The 20,170-nt window shown below is 40.8% G+C and overlaps 1 protein-coding gene across 3 annotated transcripts in view; it reads left to right on the top strand.

The window, feature by feature from the left end:
* Positions 1-20,170, top strand: part of ABCC4 (ATP binding cassette subfamily C member 4 (PEL blood group)) — a 156,310-nt gene that overhangs the window by 99,945 nt on the left and 36,195 nt on the right. For all 3 annotated transcript variants that reach the window (XM_075423797.1, XM_075423791.1, XM_075423805.1), the window contains 5 exons: positions 8,749-8,899; positions 9,535-9,654; positions 13,502-13,612; positions 15,110-15,210; positions 17,382-17,573. In XM_075423797.1, the coding sequence (XP_075279912.1) occupies positions 8,749-8,899; positions 9,535-9,654; positions 13,502-13,612; positions 15,110-15,210; positions 17,382-17,573 (675 nt within the window). The remainder of the gene's footprint in view (positions 1-8,748; positions 8,900-9,534; positions 9,655-13,501; positions 13,613-15,109; positions 15,211-17,381; positions 17,574-20,170) is intronic.

Raw genomic sequence — 20,170 nt, 5'->3', positions numbered from 1 at the left:
ACAATTAGACTTGGCTGAGCAGAAAAGGTCATGCAGTTGAAAATGAAGTATTCTTGGGGAGGGTGGGGGCTGCGCTGGCATTATGGCCATGAGGAACAACAGGCGTGAGCCAGGAAAGTCCATACAGCTCAGAAATGGAGTTTGCAAAACTGCAACATACAGGGCAGCAGCATCTGTGGTAGGCAAAATTTTGCCAAGCATTTGGAAGAACTGGAAAAAAATGTGCACAGCGCGGATGAAAAGGTTGTGATGACATTATCATTAGCTCAGAGAAATTCCTCGCAGGAATAGTGGACAATATTTTAGAAAATAAGTTAATGGGCTGGACCGTAAAAGCACTTAATTATGCCATGCCAGAGTCACAGCAGGGGTCCATGTAGGCCGGTGGTCTGTCCTCAGCAGTAGCAGTAGGAGATGCTATTTGGGGAGAGCATGGCTCTCTGGCTGCTTTCTGTGGTCCATTCCCTTTTCAGTACACCGGCATTCAGAGTTTTGTACTGAGGGTGTCAAAAGGCCTATCCTGCCCAGTCCTTTTACTACCCATTTTTTGTATCATCTTGTATTAGCTTGTAACATCTGCCTCCTGCAATCTAATAGCCTGAAAGCAGTAAGATATTTGTTGATTTTTTTTATTTTGTTCTCCGTATATGTATCCCTTCTTACGGAATGAAAGCAGAAATTGTCAGGCCATTCTTTATTTTCCTTTAAAAATATCAGTTATTTGGCAGCAAGGACTGATAGAGGAGATCTGAAAATGCGTTGCTCTGGGAATCGTGAAGCAAGTGGAACAGCCAACAAAGTGACCACACTTGGCAATGGTGGGGGGGTGTTGGAGTCCTTATTTACATATAGATCACAAAACTCCTAAATTAATTTAATGGAAAGGGATGCTTTCCACTACCTATGAAGAAGAGTAACTCTGGGAGAGTTGGCTGGTGCCAGACATTTTCCTGTATTGTTTCAGGCAGGTTCTGGCAAGAGCTGTTGAGAAGACAAAGCATGCGTGTGTGCATGTTCTGCACTCTCTCTGATTAATGCTGTTTCCTCAAGCTACTGTGTAAAATTGTGCTTGGCATCTGAGGTCTTCCATAGGAAGATACAACATATTTGTCATGGAACAAAGAGCACTGTAGTTTACGTGAATAGCTTTTGTGTGCATGCATTTTTTTCCTTAAGAGGAGATCTGTGTAAGAATATAGCCAGGGACTGTGGACATTTAGAGGAGAAGATGAGAAACCTAGCACTCCTGAACAAGAAAGTATATTAACTTTTATATCATTTTTATAGGGAGATCAGAATAAAGCTATAACTAACTCCCTATTAACTTCAAGAATAGGATGTCTCATTTTTATATAGATACTTATTCCAGAGTTACGCCTTCCTGGCCAAATCACTGAGAGCACTTGTGCAGCAGTGCCTAGTTAGGCACAAGGTGCAACAGAAGAAAAGCATTGAGAAAAATAAAATTAAAGGTCCTCCTCATTTTTTTACTGCTTATAAATAGAAAAATACATTGTCCACAGACATTTACAAGAATGGTTGTTGGCTCTGTCCTTTTTTGTGTGACAGTATTGGTTTCACAGAATCACAGAATGGTAGGGATTGGAAGGGACCTCTGGGGATCATCTAGTCCAACCCCCCTGCCAAAGCAGAGTCACCTACAGCAAGTTGCTCAGGACTTCGTCCAGTGGGTTTTGAATATCTCCAGAGAAGAAGCCTCCATGACCCCTCTGGGCAGCCTGTTCCAGTGCTCCATCACTCAGAGTGAAGACGTTCTTCCTCATGTTCAGACGGAACTTCCTATGCTTCAGTTTGTGCCTGTTGCCGCTTGTCCTGTCACTGGGCACCACTGAAAAGAGTCTGGCCCCATCCTCTTGACACCCACCCTTAAGATTTTCATAGGCATTTATAAGGTCCCCTCTCAGCCGTCTCTTCTTTGGGCTAAACAGGCCCAGCTCCCTCAGCCTTTCATCATATGAGACATGCTCCAGTCTGTGTACAGTGGGTATGAACAGGAGCTGCATGTGGAGATGCATAAGTAGGGGCCATATCTCTGGCTCTGATAAAAGCTTGTCTTTTCGTGGAAAATCTGTATTAGCCTGAAGTAACTTATTACCATGGCCAAAGGGCCCTGGAAACTAACTTCTCACATGAGTGAAGATAATTTATTTTAAAAAAGAAAATAACCTCTATATGATGTAGGAATCCAATGCAGAATTTTAAAGGGTGAGTGTTTTGAGTGTCTGGCAGAATCACAAAGTCCAGAGCTTGATTATGCGTCAGTTTCTGAAGCATCAATATCTGGAAGTCTCAGACAATAATGGCCTGTGATTTTTGAGAGCTGCAGTTGGAATAGAGACCTTCATAAGATATTTAAGCCTCTTGGCCCCCAGTGCCCAGAAAGCCTATTTCTAGCCCTTGTTGTAGTCTAAGAGATTAGTGATAGGATGCTGTTTAAATACAGCAGAGTGGCAGCAGTCCCCATTTATTAAAGAAAACACCATTTTTTTATTAGAAGGTCACTTGTTAAGGAACAATTGGATGCTGTTCACCGTGATCTCAAACAACTATTAGGGTAAGATGCATGCCAAGTCAAATGAATGAGCATGTTGGTGGCACAGAGAACATTTGCCCTGAGGAGCTAAGTATATGTTTTTTTGCTGAAAAAAGCAACGAACTAGAGAAACTATTTATAGAGGCGAGATCAAATAGAAGGTACTAGCATTAAGGCTGTAATTGGGACTTTTAAATACATTTCTGTGGTACATCTTACAGGTGTGCTATGGATTTAGTCAGGTAACCTTTCATCGGCTAATAGCAATAGCAGGATTCGGAGGAGGAGAGGGTGTTTCGCAGAAGACAAGATGAGCTTGCTGTTTTTGAAGCTTTTAGAGCTGGCAATATTTAGTTCTAACTTTTTTCTTTCACTCAGTTTATCAGAAAACACAATTTTCATTCCCAACTGTGCCTTTTTTCCCCCCCTTTCAGTGCTTAGGTTGTCTTGTCTTTCTGTTCCCAGTTTTCTTGAGGATGCACATTTTCCTAAAGCTGAATTAACGCTGACTGAGAGCTGTCATTCCTGTCAAAGATTGCTGTCGCTGATTGCTTCAGAACAGGACCAAATCTGAGATGTCTTTTAAATATTGGAGTTATGTGCAACACGTTTTCTCCTGTACTCATAAGTCTTCATTCTTTTTCTCCTGAAACAAATCTGTTCCTGACAGTTTGATGCAAGCAATAGTGCGAACAGCCATACATACTTTTTTAAACAGTTCTGGAAAAAAAAAAAAAAAAAAAAAATTTATTAAAAAGGTAAAGAGAAGACTACAGATCTCAGCTCTGCCACTTTATCTGAGTAGGACTGTTTATGTTCTGGGATTACACTGCAAAGGTAGTGGGTTTCTATTTGGATGTTTCCTGGTTTTTTTAGTAATCAAGGAGAAAACCGCAAAAAATCTGCGATGTTGTTCGATCTGCTGGGCTGGATGCAGCGGGCCCGAGTTGCAGTGCCCCCTCCGCGGGGCAGCTCGTCCTCTGGTGTGCCGGCGTAACCAGCCGCCTACGCAGCGGGGCTCTGACGGCGCTGCGGGGTGGTCAGCCCAAACAGTCCGGGATGAAAAAGCGCGTCAAAAATACCCAAACGTGTTCAAGGAAGAAGAAGATGTCAGAACTGGATTAGGGATTGATTGTGCGTGCAGTTATTTGGCAGAGCCAAGGAGGAAATAATTTTAGTCAGAGGGAGGAGGAGGGGCGATGCCAAGCAAGTACGGACAGATTGGGGTTTTGTAGTTTCTTGACCTGGCTTCACTTCACACAGCAGAGCCTGACTGAGGGTGCCCTGAGTTAATGCAGTTAAGGTGGTGAACTTGAAATCAGGACATGCAGGATAGGCACCGTTGCGGTTACTAGATTTGTATGGCTTTGTGGCAGCGTACATGGGCTAATATAATGCTTAGGAGTGCGTATTGGGGTCCTGGGAGTAGGAGTTTGGGGGGTAGGTGTGTTTGACTTCTGCTACATGTTGGTAAAACCGGTTCTGGAACACCACAGTGCTTGGGTGGGCTTTGACTGCAGATTTCAGTCCTCAGAATTTCAGTGTCTGTCTGTTGGGCTTTAGGTGCTTACTTTGCTGTAGTCAGAGGGCATCTTGCTGATACAGTTAGTGGGCTCTGGAGAAATACTCAACCATAGGGTCACTAGGTATCCACGTAAAGGTTAGATGAATCACTTTCTAAACTTCCAAACCAGGACAGGAGTTTCACTGTGTAGGTCACATGTATACTCCTACATTCAGGTTTCCAAGTCTCAAATCCTATCTTTTGGGGCTCCGCTCAATCATTAGAGATCCTACCAGGTCACCTGCTTCATGTCCAGAATGGTGTGGTTCCTATGGTAGTAGGTCGTGTATCCTAGCTGTAAAACCCATGCAGATGACTTGGCATCACAAATCACACTAGGAACTTACACAGGCACACAGCTGCACGCTGCCCCTTGTGTGCATGTTTTAGAAGAGATCCATTTGAAAACCAAACAAAAGCACAAAACTCATTTTTAAATTATGGAAGAAAGTGGAAGACCTCAAAGATCTGATGCTGTTGAGCTTATTAGAGACAAGACGGAGAGGTGATTTTTAGGTACTTTCTGGAGAAGATAAAGGGCTCTAAGCAGCCGTGGAAACAAAGTGCCAGCAGACCTGAGAGGTTCAAAATGGGTTTCTACATGAAGGCCAGGTGCCTTTTTCAAAGAAGTACTTAAGCCAAACATGAAATGCCGAGCTCGGGGTATAACTGATGTGGAAGGGCAGTGATCTGTGTCGTGGAAGGGTAGGCATTCTTATGAGACATCTTGGAACTCTAAATTTTGCTTTTGCATTTTTGTGCTGTCAACTTTATTAAATTACTTCAAACAACTTACATTTTGTTGTAAGATTTCTAATGTTACATAAATTGTATAGTTTCTGCAACAAAGGGAAAGGCTTATAGCTTGAGATATGTGTATGGCTTGTAATTCCCATGTTTTTCCAGATTTTTTTTGTTTTTTTTTCTTATTGTTTCTTTACCTCACATGAAATGCTTTTGTTGTGTGGTCGTGGTACAGAAATACCTTGTCTTTCCTAGATCAAGACCTGTTTGAGATAGAAACTTCAGGATACCACTCTCAGCACCTGTAAGTCTTAAGAATATGTAGGTCATCAGAAGATGAAGGGAAAGCGTACGTTTCGCAAGTGAATGTGCTGATCAGGGCATTCAGTTCCCCAGAGGGTTATAGGAGGGCATGCTTGCTCTGGTGAGACAGTAAGGCAGGAGATTTCCTGAGGGAAAAATAAACCGCGGTGAATGGAGTGACTGACCAAAGCATGAGGGAAAGCTCTCAGGACTTGTGCAAGCAAGAGGATGACTCCCAACAGAAACAGCACGTGCTTTTTTGTATTCCGGGGATAGAGTGTGTGCAGACTGTGAGTGGGAGGTTCTTCTTCCTCCGGGGAGACTGAAGCAGATTTGAAGGTGGACATTGGACAATATGGTTCCATTTGGAAGCAAATGAGATTTCTCTGTCCAGGTCTTTTCAGACTCAGTAACCTGTGCATCTGTTGTCTTTTGTGTGAGTTGGTCTTGTTTCCAATACTGTGCACATAGGTATAAAATGTAATTAATCAGATCCTATTTTTTTTTAATTTGGCTGTTGTTTTCTGCACGGTCATTACAGAAGATGTTTAAATGCTAAAGTTAAGAAATATGGTAAAAGGTGCCTATTTTGTAGGCCATACTTCTTTGTGTATTCTTTACAATTTTGAGTTGGAAGCTGATTCTGCTAGACCAGGTATAGATATCCAGTCCTGAGCATTTCTTGCTGTGCAGACTGAGTGCCTAGCTCGCTGGTTGTCTCCAGAGAGGAGAGCAGTCAGACTGCTCGTGCTATCGTTACTGTCAGCCTGCTGAACATCTTGGGTCCTCCTGCTTGCACACAGTCAGTCTACTGGAAGCTGGGGGAGTCTCCAGCTGAAGAAGTTAGTTTTCTCTTTGTGAAACTCGGAAACTAAAACCTTTGCCTTACCTCATGCCGTAACTACATGATTACAGTCTGCAAATGGTTGTGTCTGGCTTTCAGACTACTTCATTAAGAGTTAATTTATATGCAAGTTTGGTTTTCAAAAAAAACAACACACATGACTGATCCACCCTATCATAAATTTTTATAATGATAAGGTGGTGCAGGCTCATCTGAAATTCCTTCCAAAGGCGGTGTCAGATTTTTACTTTAGTCATCCTAACCATCTTTTCCTTCCCTGTATTTTCACCATAGCAAGGCTTTGTTTACATGAGCTGGATCCTAATAGTTCTACTCCCACTCCCACCCCCACCGGCACTTTGCAACATAATATAGATTATCATCACTAAAAGTTCGATTTGGCTTTTTTATTTTTTTATTAAGAAATATTTTCTTTTCCTCAGAATTCTTTTCCTTGAAGCAACTTTCCTCAGCACTTCCACTTTGGGTTTGCAGCTGGTGGTATGAGGAGGCAGAAGCACTTCAGAGACTGCTTTTTTGTGACTGTCTAGGAGGTGGCGGAGGGAGAAGGGGGAGGCAGCAGGCGTATAAAGCAGATTTGGGAGCGCGTTGTCAGAAGCAAGGAACAGACTTCGATCTCTGCTGTTGAGGATGGAGGTGCAGGAGCTTTTGGACATCGGCTAGCATGTGGATGGCTGACAGGCTTGGCAGGCGCAACGAGCAGTACTGGGGAAAACAGTCATCTAGACAGGGGCAAGTTTGGAGGAGGTCAGGAATCTTTATTTCCCTTCTTCTCATCCCACAATAAGAATGAAATACAGGGTTTTAAATGCCGGAAAAGTAGAAGGTGGAGAAGGGCTGATGGCAATGCTGCTTTGTTTTGCTTTGTGCTGACATAACGGTGTGTATAATTGATCCAAGTGAAGTGCTGTGCTCTCTCACTGCCATCTTTACCTCCTCATGATGAAATCTAGGTAAATTGTTTGCTATCTGCTGTATGTATCTAGAAGGTCAAACGACTTGATGCCGTCAACACCTAAACCCACCGATGAGCAGTGTGGTGGTAATGCAGCTTCCTTCAGAGCTCATACCCCATACCTACCCTATACCTATTTTCCTTAACAGATTTATGAGATCCTATAATGTGCTTTCAGGATCTGTAAGAGGCTGTTATGCTGATAAATCTTCTATCGTGAGCTAAGATCTTGCTTAGAGACGAGGACTGAATTGTGCTGACTCACGTAGTCGTAATGTGTAAGGTGTTAGAGTTTGCTCTTTGGTCAGGTGAAATTAGGATAAAGTCAGAGAAGCCTCAAGAAAAAACAGATGTAGGGGAAATGGTTGCGCTCGGTTTTGGCTTTAGAGCATACGTGTGCGGACTACCAGAAGTGCAACAGAAAATGCAGTGTGTCATAGGCACTGCCATTGAAAGTCTTTGAAAATGCAGGTAGCTCTCTGGTATCTGACCTTAGCTGACATGTTGTTTAACTTTTCCAACTCAGTGCACAGATAAAGGGACTGAAGCCTTTTTGCTGTCAGACACACATTCTCAGGACTCAGTGGTCACTAATGCATTTTTGGCGTCCAAAAATCAGGCAGCCACAAAGTTCAGCTGAAATCTACTTCTGTGTCATATGTGTTGATGAAGAGGGTGGCTTCTCTACGGTCCATAAAATTGAGACCTTTTAGAAAATATTGTCATTTCTAAGGAATTTGTTAATGAAAATAATACGGGAGCTTAGTGCTGGGCTAGAATTTCAGTTGTCTGGTTGTTGTACGGAGCTGGTTTCTTTTCATGTGGGGTTTTTTCTTCCCCCTTTTTAAGGAGCAAATGGGCACTCTCTGATTTCAGTATGCCAGGACTCCTGACATACATACATACACAGCTGGTGTTCTGAAAGAAATTTGTGTGCAGATAATGCTTTTCGTAGTGTGTTCAAACTGAAAGTTTGATGTGAAGGATGTGAACTGGTCTGCAGGAAAAGTGAAATTCAATTCAGACAGTTTGGCCGGGATCCACAAGGCTTCATTCCACATTATATTTAGTTTTCTAAGAGTAAGTTTACGTTTAGCCCAGTGTTCATCTTGTACTCTGGTAAAACTAGCCTCGTATGATGCTTCTTGCAGTGTTTAACATTTTCTTCTTATTTTGTAACATTTCCCAATGCAATTCTTTGGGAAGAGAAAGCTTGCTTTCTCTGATACCGGATTTTCCTTCTAAATGGGACAAAGTTGTTTTTAGGAAAAAATTACAAGCCTGTGTTGAAAGTCACTCTTCCCGCTGTTAGGTCTTTCAACTGAAAGTCAGTCTTCCAACAGTTTCTGTTTACCTGCAGTAAGAAAACATATCCTTGATTCACCATGTAGCTTGAGTCTACATTAAAGTTTAGTTGTCTGTGTCATTAATCATCTGTTACTTTGTTACAGCAGTCACAAAATAAGTCCAGAAAGAAAGACACTACTGTTCAGTCAATCGGTTTTGTAAAGACATTTCTTAAAGAAGAAAAAATGCAGAAGAAAAACATAAAGTGCACCATTAACCAAATCAAGTATTACTGTAATTTCTTCAAGTTGCTCAAAAATAGATGTCGCTCATATGTTATAAATTGCATCTGCTTTTAAATTTGGTAGTTCTGTTTAAATATTTAAGCATTTCAATAGTGTTAAACAGTTTTATACTTCTGCTAAATTAAATTCTTCTGGCAAAGAGTTTTTTATTTTGTTTCTATTGTGTTGCAGACTCTCCTACAGATTTTTGGTGTGGTGGCTGTGGCTGTGGCAGTGATTCCTTGGATACTCATCCCCTTAATTCCACTATTTATTCTTTTCATTTTTCTTCGACGGTATTTCTTAGACACTTCAAGAGATATTAAACGTCTAGAATCCACAAGTATGTAGTTGGCAGGACTTAATGTTAGTTTGAACCCTGCCTATTATTATGTGAAATGTTCATATTTTATAGACAATCCATCAAAGATTTTTTTCTTTTGCTATGCAAATAACTTCCTTATTGCCTCGGTTCTCAACTAGTGAATTACATGCTTAACTGCTGTTTTGCATAATGGTAAACCTTAGGTATACAAGTACTATCTGTAAGTAAATCTAGTTAAGAACATGCTAAGTTGCTGGTCTTTGGGACCCTGCGTGCACATACTAGTGGTGTTTCTGACCTAATCTGACTCCTGTGCCTGACTTTAGCTTGACTATGATATGAAATATTAAGCATTATAAATAACAAACTTGGGTGCCTGATGTCATTAATAAAGCTCAAAGAATTTCTTCAGTGACAGCTATTGTTAAAAACTTATAACATTTTTGTATAAATTAATCTGCTTGGCTGTCTGACTGCTTCTAATTGAGTAAGAAGACTTTGTTTAAAAGATATCCATATTTATTCTAAAAGGATGCAATACAGTAACTTTTATGGTTAAATATAAAGTAGTAGGATTAAAGATTAGTGTGGTACAAAAAGAATTAAATGTTGTCCTTCAGCTGTTGCTAAGTTATTCTGATTTCCCTTTGTAGCTCGAAGTCCAGTGTTCTCCCACTTGTCATCATCCCTCCAGGGACTTTGGACTATTCGGGCTTTGAAAGCAGAGGAAAGATTTCAAAAATTATTTGATGCACACCAAGACCTCCACTCAGGTTTGTAATGAATTGACATGAAAAATCAAATACTTTGCTCTGTAGGAGGGAAATATCTTATGCCCTCAGCCACATATATATAATGTACAGTTAAATCAGTAGGAGCTGTGCATTTGTCTCTTTAGGGTAAAATTTCTCTCTTAGAACAAAAAAGTTATTATCTGTCTAGATTTGGAGAGTTTACTTAGGGCTGTAATATAGTTTCAGATACCACGCGTATGTTAACAATGTCTAGGATAAACATTTTAAAGTATGCCTGATAAGAATATTTAAATAATCATTTTTTACATTTTCCTGGATTCCATCTTTAAAAAGAGAGAGAGAAGAGGAAACAAGCTATATTACAAAGCATTTAATATTAAGCGGTGTGGTAGGAGTGAGCAGAGATGATTAATATAAATAATCTTAGAAAAGTTTCATAAACCTCGCCTTTTTTTTTTACTTTGAGCAGCTTTCAGGGCTCAAATCTAGTGTGCGGTATTAACATGACCGGAAGGTGTAAAACACTAGTATTCTGCAATCATAAGTAGTATAATTTTGATTTGCGCTGTGTTTCTTTACCTTCTGTCAATGAAATGTTCTCTGTTACAGTGTTTTTCAAGATACAGCAAAATGCAAGTTTGCAATTCTGTGTTTGTTAGGGAAGATCTTGAATTTCCTCTGTCGTAAGACATGCAAGTATATTCTATGGCTTTTTTGTAATGTATAGACTTCTGAGGTTTCAGACCAGACCAGCTGATCTTTTCTGAAGTACGGTTTGCCACAGGCTGTAGAATTGTGCACACTGACCTCCATGTTGAGCCCAGTAACCTGTGTCAACGGAAACATATCTTCCAGGGAGGCACCTCTAGCTTTGAATTCCCCATTTCTTAACATTTTCAAGTCGCTACGTATCTGGCCAAATCAATTTGACAGTAGCTGATAGCGAGGGAACATGAAGTTGTTTTTAAACTTTGTATTAAAAGACACCTTTAGCGGATTAACTGCATATAAAAGTTTCACTATAAAAGAGGACCATGACCTTGAAGTAAATATTTTCCTGTATTTTATGATTATATCTAAGGAACATAAAGAATTATTTTCCAGTCACAGTTATGCATCTCTCTAACAAAACTGTCAATAACACCCCTCCTGGGCAGTTCAGGAACCTGCTTTCGAGATAAATCCTCAGTGCTTAAAGTCGCACTCTTTTCTGTACCTACGTGCTTATCTTGGTGTCTTTCCCACCACAGTATTTGGGGTATACCAGCATGCTTAGTGTGTGTGTGGGTTTCGGTCCTCAGAGGGAATATGAGCCAACAGTGTGCCTAAGCAGCAAAGAAGGCCAACAACATCTGGGCTGTATTAGTAGGAGCACAGCCAGTGGAAGGAGGGAAGTGATTATCCCCCTCAGCACTTGTTAGCCTGTGTCTGGAATACTACATTTGGTTTTGGACCCCCAGATGGAGGAGATGCTCTGAGAAACTCTGAGATGCTCTGAGTGAGTTCAGTGGAGTAGCCACTAACATGGTCAGGGGACTAAGAAGAGAGGTCTCGCTATGAGGAGAGAGTGGGGAAACTGGGTTTGTTCAACTTGCAGAAGAGAAGGCTTGAAGAGGACTTAATAGCTGCCCTCCAGTACCTGCAAGGATCTTACCACAAAGATAGCCAAGTTCTTGACAGTGCTACATGGCAGGAGGAGCAAGAAAATGCGTATAAGCTGAAACAAGATTGGTTTAGCCTGGATAGAAGCAAAAGTTTTTCACCTCATGAATGGGCAAGCAGAGGAACAGGTTGCCCAGAGCTGTTGTGCAGGCTCTGTCCCTGGAGATTTTCAAGACTCAATTGCATAAAGCATTGAGCAACATGATCTGAGCTCAGAGCTGACCCTGCTTTGAGAAGGAGGTTGAATTACAGACCTGCTGAGGTTGCTTCCACCCTGAAGGTTCTTTGATACTACGTGTGTGCAAACAATAGCTGATAGAAGAGGTTGCCTTGCATAATAGCTCACGAAGTTGGAGTCCCGGTTTCTGAAGTCCCCCAAAGAGTTTTAAATTCTTTCCTGCATCGCAGAAGGCTCTCCCAGCGAGCGGTGGTTTTGTTTAGTGCTTTTGGCTGAAGTGGTATCCTCCTCTCCATTTAGGGTGAGCCTGGGAAACAGAACACTTGCTTCAAACCCTCTTTCAGGGATACCTGTGAATTTGCTATTAAATAATCTTTAGATCAGGTTTGACCAAGCCTAGGCTTCCTTCCTGCCAGTGCGACATCTCTATAAGCAAGCTCAGGAGTCATCAGAAGTTACATCATGATGTGTCTTTGTTAGTCCCCCCGAATGCAGTATTCCTGCATACGCAGTGGCCCCAGTCACGTAGGGGGGTTGCAGAATGACCTGTCTCCAGCTGGCCATTCAGTGCACCTTCCTGGACAACAGGATTAATGGAGAAAAACCATGGAGCTGAAAAATCTACAACCCAAGCATCCCATTTCCTGGTCTTACAACTACACTATTGCACCAAAAATGACCTTCCATGTCACCAGGAAGCTGTCGTAGGCTCTGTTTCCTGGGTCACTCAGCTTCTGGGTTTCAGAGAGGTACCTAAATTATCATGGTGAATTCTATTTCTGGAACTAGTTTGATGACTTGATGTGGCACTTTCTTCCGGATATGTCACTCCATGTGCTTAGGTGTATGACTGTCCATTAGACCACATCAGATGTCTTTTGCTTAATGAAACCGTTGGTTAGGCTTATGCAATTAGAGTTACGTAAATGCGACTGAGAGATTACCAGCTCTGGACCTTACTTGGCTGTCTTTTGTCGTCCTCACTCTTTTCCTCCGCTGCCCTCCTGAAGTTACTGCTATCCTGCACTTCTGTTGGCTGAATTACTGATTTGATCACTCCATAGTCTGGCAATCCAAAATGATCTGGGTTACAACCAGACTTACCTCCTTTTTTTAATAAAAGGGAGGGGTTTTTCAGTTTGACTCTTTCCCACCGCTGGACTACAGCTGAAGCAGCGCTAATCTGTAGCATGGAGCACTGACAAGAAGTGCAGAAAGGGTTGGGTTGGTAGCCTTCTGCTGTGTCTTGGTAGCAGCTGGAACAATTCATCTGACTGCAGCCTAAGCAATAAATAATGCCATACTTTGTTATGGCTACTTGACTTCTGGTTTTGGCCCTGCATTCAAACACTTTGCCTTCTGTATTGCAGTGTCTCTTCCTGCTGTCTCCTGTATTTTGTACCATAGCCTGTCTATCTGGGATGGAATTTAGCACCAAATTGTGGACACCTGGGTGTGAGTGCCCAGTGGAGATGTCCACCTATGAGCTTCCCCGAAAGTGGATATGTGCATTTAGTCAATTGAATAGCTCTGTAGCTCCACTGGCTGTGCTGAGTAGCTCTTATGAGAGCTTAACCAGCTGTAGCTGCCTCCTGAAGTCTTGGCTCCCACAGTTGTGTTGTGTTATGTTCTAGCTAAAAGCCTGCAGACTGCAGTCCAGCTGCAGCAAATGTAGTTGTACTTCTGCTTTTTGTGTAAGACTTCCAAGTTCACTAGAGTGAAAAAAAAGCTTCCATTTTAAATAAATGGACCATGCTTCAGGCCTTGACTGCTTTTCTTTTTCTTCGTATTACTGTATGTTATACTAGGTGTGGTTGTTATTAGTGTGAAAACTAGGTTAGACCATTTCAGAAAACTGGACAATATTCTGATCATCATCAGTCCATACAGACATGCACTTGAACATGGCAATGATTTATTTTTAACAACTTAGAATATTAACATGGATTAATTTAATAATAATAATTATACAGCTTCGTTTTCTAATAATCCACTGTTCTTATGTCTTTGTAAAATACACTTTAGAGGCCTGGTTTCTATTTTTGACGACCTCGAGGTGGTTTGCTGTGCGTCTGGATGCCATCTGTGCTGTTTTTGTTATAGTGGTTGCTTTTGGTTCCCTGATTCTCGCCAAGAGTAAGTACAGATGTTAGAAAAAGTTCACCCAGTAATTACCATGTATAGTAGTGCCTAATTCTTTTTCATGGTTTGCTGTTTCTAATTGTTTAAGGACTGTAATTAAAGTTAAATGTTTCTGTCTAGATCATGATCTCTTCCTCAGTGTAGGGCATTGGGGCTGTATCTGCTTTCCTGCAAATACTGGAGGCAGTTCAGACATCTTCTGGGCTTAGGCATGTATCTACCATCATCCCCAAATGCACAGACAAACTTGCAGATGTGTAGTCTTCACTTTTGAGATTCTGGCTTTCAGACTAATAATAGCAAATAAATCTTTCTTTCCCCACCTTTGCCTTTCTTTTTTGGTCCTACAGGGCTTTGCTTTTCATACCGAAACACGCACAGATCTGCTTCTTAACAACTTTTTTCTTTCTACACATGGCACAGTAGGCCAAAAGGCAAGCTAAAATTCCTAGGATTAGTCTTCTGATATTTTGGATCAGCAGGATAGGCCAGTTCCAGAAAGAAAATCGCCTTGTAATAATACATTTTATGTTCACTGTCACTCATGAACTGTCATTAGTGTATACATCATCCAGGATGTAATTGGGTTAGACGTACTAGAATGAGATAGTCATCTAAAATCTGAAGTAAGATGTAATTATCTTGGACATGAAAATTAGTGCTAATTTGCTGGTTTTGTTTCTTTTCTTTTTCCTTTGGATAAGTTCTGTATATGCGCGCGTGTTTTAAAATTTGAACACTCTATGCTACTCAACACTGAAAATTTTGAGCTGGGTTTGGTGTTATTAGAATGCAAAAAGACAAGTTAAAACAATGGTCCTGAATCTTTCCTTGCCTCTGGATAAGGAGTAGCTCTCTTGAAGTCAATAGAGCTATGCTAGGATAAAGTTCAAGCAAGTCAGAGGACAATCATGCTTGATATTGGGGCAGACAGAATTAATTTATTTTGTGAGAGTAGATCCACCAAACACAATAAATGCTTATATAAACAGGGGAAGAAATACTCTGTCCTGTTATTTTGTCTGATCACATACAAAAGTACAAAGTTGATGTAAGTATTCATAACTTATTTCTAAATCGTTTTATGCTCATTTTTTGCTTAGGTTTAGGGGCTGCTCTGATTCCCTTAGAAAAAAAGTGAAAAGTTACTAATGCTCAACCACATAGGGATGATCCTGACAAGCTGTGTAAGTATGGTCTTGAGACAGAACCTCAGTTTTCAGATGAAATGCCAGGCCAAGAAGAATTAGGGTTATCTTTTCAAATACACTGACAGTTTCCAAAATGTACCCAAAAAAAAAAAAAAAAGTGCAGCAAGTAGCTGTTCTGCCTGGAGCTACTCATTGCACAGATGGCAAGTACAGTGTAACCAAACAAAATTCTGGCTGTGATGCTTCCATCCTGTAAGTAACCTCATGAAAGTGAAGTTAACGAGGATTTTGTGTAATCACCAGTGTACCTGTTTGATTCTCTTTCTTCTTTGTTCTGCAGCTTTGGATGCGGGGCAGGTTGGTTTGGCGCTATCCTATGCAATCACCCTCATGGGAATGTTCCAGTGGGGTGTCAGACAAAGTGCTGAAGTTGAAAACCTGGTAACGTTTATTTCTTCCTTTTCGCCTCTTGGTTTCTCTTCATGGTTGTGACATGAGGCCTTAAGGATGGAGTTCTTCTTAATTAACTTTGGGCATTAATACCTTAGGAAGTGATTGAGGCACTACTTACAGTCCATAAAGAAAAACACCGTCTTCTAGGATGTAATTTGTCTGACGGATTTTGAATATCTGTTGAGATGGATTGTGTCCAGTGACTGTCCCTCTCCATTCGTAGTGAGGAAGGCTTTATAATCTCCCTTTACAGCAGAAGGGAGACTGTCTAGTTGCAGTGTAGACAACTGCATTGCAACATGCTGAAATTAAAATAAATGAATCCCCCTCTGTAAGAACAACATTTTTAAGAAGTTTGTTTTTAGATTTGGGATTTTTAATTTACTGTTGTTTATTATTGCATTTTAAAATTTGATGTATATCTGTCATAGCATTTTTAGGGTCCTGTTAATTCATTGTAAAGGCTTATATCTTCTTAATTTGTTGTAAGTTAACAAATATTTAGAAGTATTTGTTTATGTTCAGCTGAGAGGATTGTGCTTTTTCCAAAATACGTAAAGTAAAATGCCTTCCACCAATTTACGGTATTTAGTAGCGTGTTCTAGTTTGCCTGTTTACTTTCTTAAGTTAATATGTAAAAAAAGACTATAAAAAGAACGTACTGAGCATAAACCTGGGTGGCTTTGTGTGTGTTGACAAGTGAAGGTTACTTGTAATTACGATTTGCTGACCATAGTCTAGGTAATACATGTAGTCCTTTTGTAGAAGTTACAAAGCCATGTTTAATAACAGGTAAAATTAATAATAATGTTAGATTTGTATTTTTTTGTCTAACACATTGCTTCTTCAGAACATTTTTCAGACATGAATAAATTAGTGACAGGCTTAGGTGAGAAATAGGAAGAAAGCTTTCAGGGTTTTTTTATCACTTGGGAAGTTTTGGAAGTGTCAATCTGTGGGACTCTCTTATGTAGTGAATTACTCTCTTGGAGGCTGTGATTCAGAAATTCTTTGGAGAAGAAAGGCTTGCTGTTCACTAAACTGGCTTTGTGAAATGCTGATCATTTTATGGAGCTATGATTAGCGTCAGCTTATTTGGCAGGTGGGCATCCACCAAAAATCCCTTGTTATTAAAGGCTGACTGCGTTTGGCGGAGGCAAGAACATTTCCTCTCTATTCTGCTCCGTCATTACTTCCTTATATGCTCTTCCTTGGAGCTTATTTTGTAATGTGGAAAGGGTAGATGACAATGAGGTGAGAGAACTTGCTGCCTGGTGACCTCTGCCCTTAAAGCCACTCCAGGCAAGATAAGCCTAGTGCATATCTTTATGGTGGGTTTTTTTTCAGAATCCATCTGTGCGTGGGTACTATTAAGTACACTTAATTGTATTGAGAAGATGTATGGATGAGGACGCATGCCAGAGCCTAAAAAGAGCTTTTATTGTTTGCCCAAGGGGAAAAAAGTGTCTAGATAGCTCAACTTCTGTTTCTCTTCCTTCTTACAAGATTAGAGGCATCAGCAAATATCGCAGTTTCTTCCATATCTGGCATAAAACACATAGGAAAACAAGTTTTATTGCACGTAAATCACTAATAAAAGGTGACAGCTGTCTTGGATTGTGGAGTTGCTTGTGACAAACATATATAAAAGATTTGCTGGGAGTGAGTGCATTGGTAATGATGAGGACAGAAAAATGGATGATGAAGCCAGTAACTTGATGCCAGTAGCTATCGTGCATCCACCTGTAGCTGGTATGGCAGTTCCATTTCTAGTTTTGTCTTCTCAACACACAATGAAATGGTGTCATCTTAGCCAGGACTGACAGACAGTGTTCATAACTTAAATTTCTTACCACTTATGCACGTACTTAGATTTGTAGTTAATCCCACTGATTAGATATGAATGTTTATGTGTGGATTTATGTATCATGATAGATTTGGGTCTGTGGTAGGACATGAGATGCGTTCTTTCCACTTTTTCAGTTATATAAAGTAAACATAGGATGGTACCAAATACTCTTATCTGTGCTTAAAAGAAAAACTCTGGAACAATTTGATTTGAATCCTTATAGTAAAAACACACACGCACACATACATATGCACACAATATATTGAAAAAGCTGAAATATGTGTATATATGTCTGCTTTCCTCCTCTTAGATGATATCAGTAGAAAGAGTAATGGAATACACAGACCTTGAAAAAGAAGCTCCTTGGGAGACCAACAAGCATCCACCACCTGAATGGCCGAGCCAAGGAATGATAACATTTGAAAATGTTAACTTCACTTACAGTCTAGATGGACCTTTGGTGTTAAGACATTTGTCTGTTTTAATTAAACCAAAAGAAAAGGTATGTATATGGCTGTCTTTGGCCATTCATAGAAATTAAGCAAAGATGATAAGTTGACAAGGAGCTGTATGATAAAAATACATTCTAAATATATGGATATTAGGAAATTAGTGATGTTCTTTTTAAAAATAACCCTTAGTCATATTTAATAACAAAAGCCTGAGCCTATTTATTTCCTGAAAGTGTCGCATAAATGCATCTGGGAACATGACGTATCTGTCTGTCAAAACAAAGGGTTAAACATATTTGATAATCTGATAAAATTTGGGTTGCATCAGAAAGTGGCAAACATTCAAAACACCAACTAAGCCCAAAACATTTGTTGAAATCCGAAGCAAGTGGAGCTGCATTAGGAAATTTGGGATTCAGTAGAGGGAACCTCAATGGAGCGAAGGATGTCAACAGACAAGGTGAGCAGAGACAACTGAAAATGAGGGATGTACACTCCCTTGCACAGAGCCCCGAATGGAAGAGAGAAGAAAGAAATACAAATCAGTTGCATAACTTTAGAAGTTGGGATTTTATTTCAGTTCCTTTCGGCTACCAATCCAATTAACTGTTGCCATTAATTAGATTGGTAGCCAAAAGAAACGTAGAAATAAAACACTTTCTCCTCTGTAAATTTGACTCTTCTTCCCCAATTTTGATGCTATCCCAATTGAAAGAGTGCTGCAGGGAAGGTCTCCCCCACAGACAAAATTAAATTAGAGCCCTGCAGTGTTAATTCGTGCTTTGCTACATTTCAAATGCACATGTACTTTTTTGATTAGGATGTCTTCCCTAGGAGGCTGGTTCAGCTCCCTACAATCATTGCCTTGGCCTCATTTGTAACATGCTTTTCCATTCAGTCCCAGACCTTTTTCGTTCCTCAAGTAGACCTTTTTAATAACATGCATGTTACAAGAATTCAACCCAACTTCGCTGTATGGAGATAATCTCATGGAATTAGGTATGGGTGAGTTAAAAATGGTGTTTAAGAAGAGCAAAAGGGATGTTTATCTACTCTTGCCTATGGGCCGTCTCTCTAGCTGTTACGTATCACTCCAGTGTAATAGCAGACAAGAAGATTTACGTTTCTTAGTGAGAGACAGAAATAAAATAAAATAAAAAAACAGAAGCAAGAGATGTTAGCAATGTATGACTCAGTCCTTGGTGGGGGCAGGAGGGGGAGTGCTGACTGGTGGTATTTATTTTTGCTGAGTGGTTATGCTGTGGTTTTGTCATCCTAAAGTGAATTTGCCTAGCTTGAAACTATTGCCAAGAACTTTGTGTTTTTCTGTGATGTTTTCCACAATACTGCAGTAGACTGTCACTGCGTAAAATAAATCCCCCAAGCATCTGTGCTCCTTATATTGGTTTTAATTATGGAGAAGAGTCTCTTCAGAACCAGGTTTCCAGATCCACTAGGGATTCTGCCCATGCGGCTGTCAGTGATGGCTCTTATGCCTGTTCCAGTCCCTGGGCGGTACAGACTTCTGGTGTCTGCAGTGCCACTGGCTGGGTGAATGAGTTTACACTTCTGCCATGCTCGTCGTTTTTCTTGTAGCCACCCCAGCACCCATTTTGGGAAGCTGTAGGTACAGTAAGAATGGAGGAGGTGGTTCCTGGCAGATCACTCGGGGCTTAGGGTCTGTTTTGATCTGCTTGTCTCTGTGTTCAGTATTTCCCTACAGTCAAAGCAGGCTAGGAAGTACCCTCTGTTTTACCCGTCTTTGCTAAGGTAGCACGCTCTGCGAGGCGCGTGCTCAGGTGAGGAGCTCTGCCGGCAGCTGCTGTGATTAACCGCTTCAGCCACTGCAGCTGCAGCAGGAGAGGGTTAGCATGGGCAGCCGTAGTTTTCAAACACCGCTACTGTTGTTTTAGGGTGCTTGTGAATACCTGTTGACTGATATATTGTTAAATGCACCTTGTCCTGACAGATCCTAAATCTGAGGGTGTGGTTACGTGAAAAAGTAAGGAGGGTGAGGGTCTAGATTTACAGCGTGGCAGCTGCTCGCGTAAATACTCTCGCAGGGTAGCACGAAAGGGAGGTTGCCTGAGGGATAACAAAGACCTGGGCAGTTTCAGTGGAGTAGCTGACATGCTGTAAATCTCACTCGTTTTTTGTGCAGCTTGGAAGTATGAGTGACGCTTGAGTAAATGATGAGCCCGGCATAGCAGGTGTGCTGCTGTGTGTGCACATGGCTTACATCGGGCAACAAAATCCTGGCCGTGGGATTCCTGTTAGGTGGCTGGGACTCCTGTTTGCAGACCGTCGCTGTGTTTGCACTGGCTATGAACATGGGTCTCTGAAGAATATGATGTATTAAAAAAAATAAATAAATGTGTGTGCTGAGAGCTGTTTCAAATTCTTGTCAATCTTCAGCAGCCTGTAGTCAGTTGGACCAAAAATACAAATAGATTCCTCTAAATACTGGAGAGCATAGTTCTTTCATTTGATGCCAAACTGAAAGTGGGATTTTGACAATATGCAGAGCAGCTGCATTTTTATTTTAAGTATCAATGTATTTTTAATGTGTTTTCTTTATATCCTTACTACAATACTTTATATCACTGATATTTACAGAGAAACAATTGAACTTTTGTTTTCACAGCTC

This window comes from Opisthocomus hoazin, chromosome 1 (genome assembly GCF_030867145.1).
Source record: "Opisthocomus hoazin isolate bOpiHoa1 chromosome 1, bOpiHoa1.hap1, whole genome shotgun sequence".
Classification (NCBI taxonomy): Eukaryota; Metazoa; Chordata; class Aves; order Opisthocomiformes; family Opisthocomidae; genus Opisthocomus; species Opisthocomus hoazin.
Note: the sequence above shows the minus strand (reverse complement) of the source record. Positions and strands in the feature narration are given on the sequence as shown.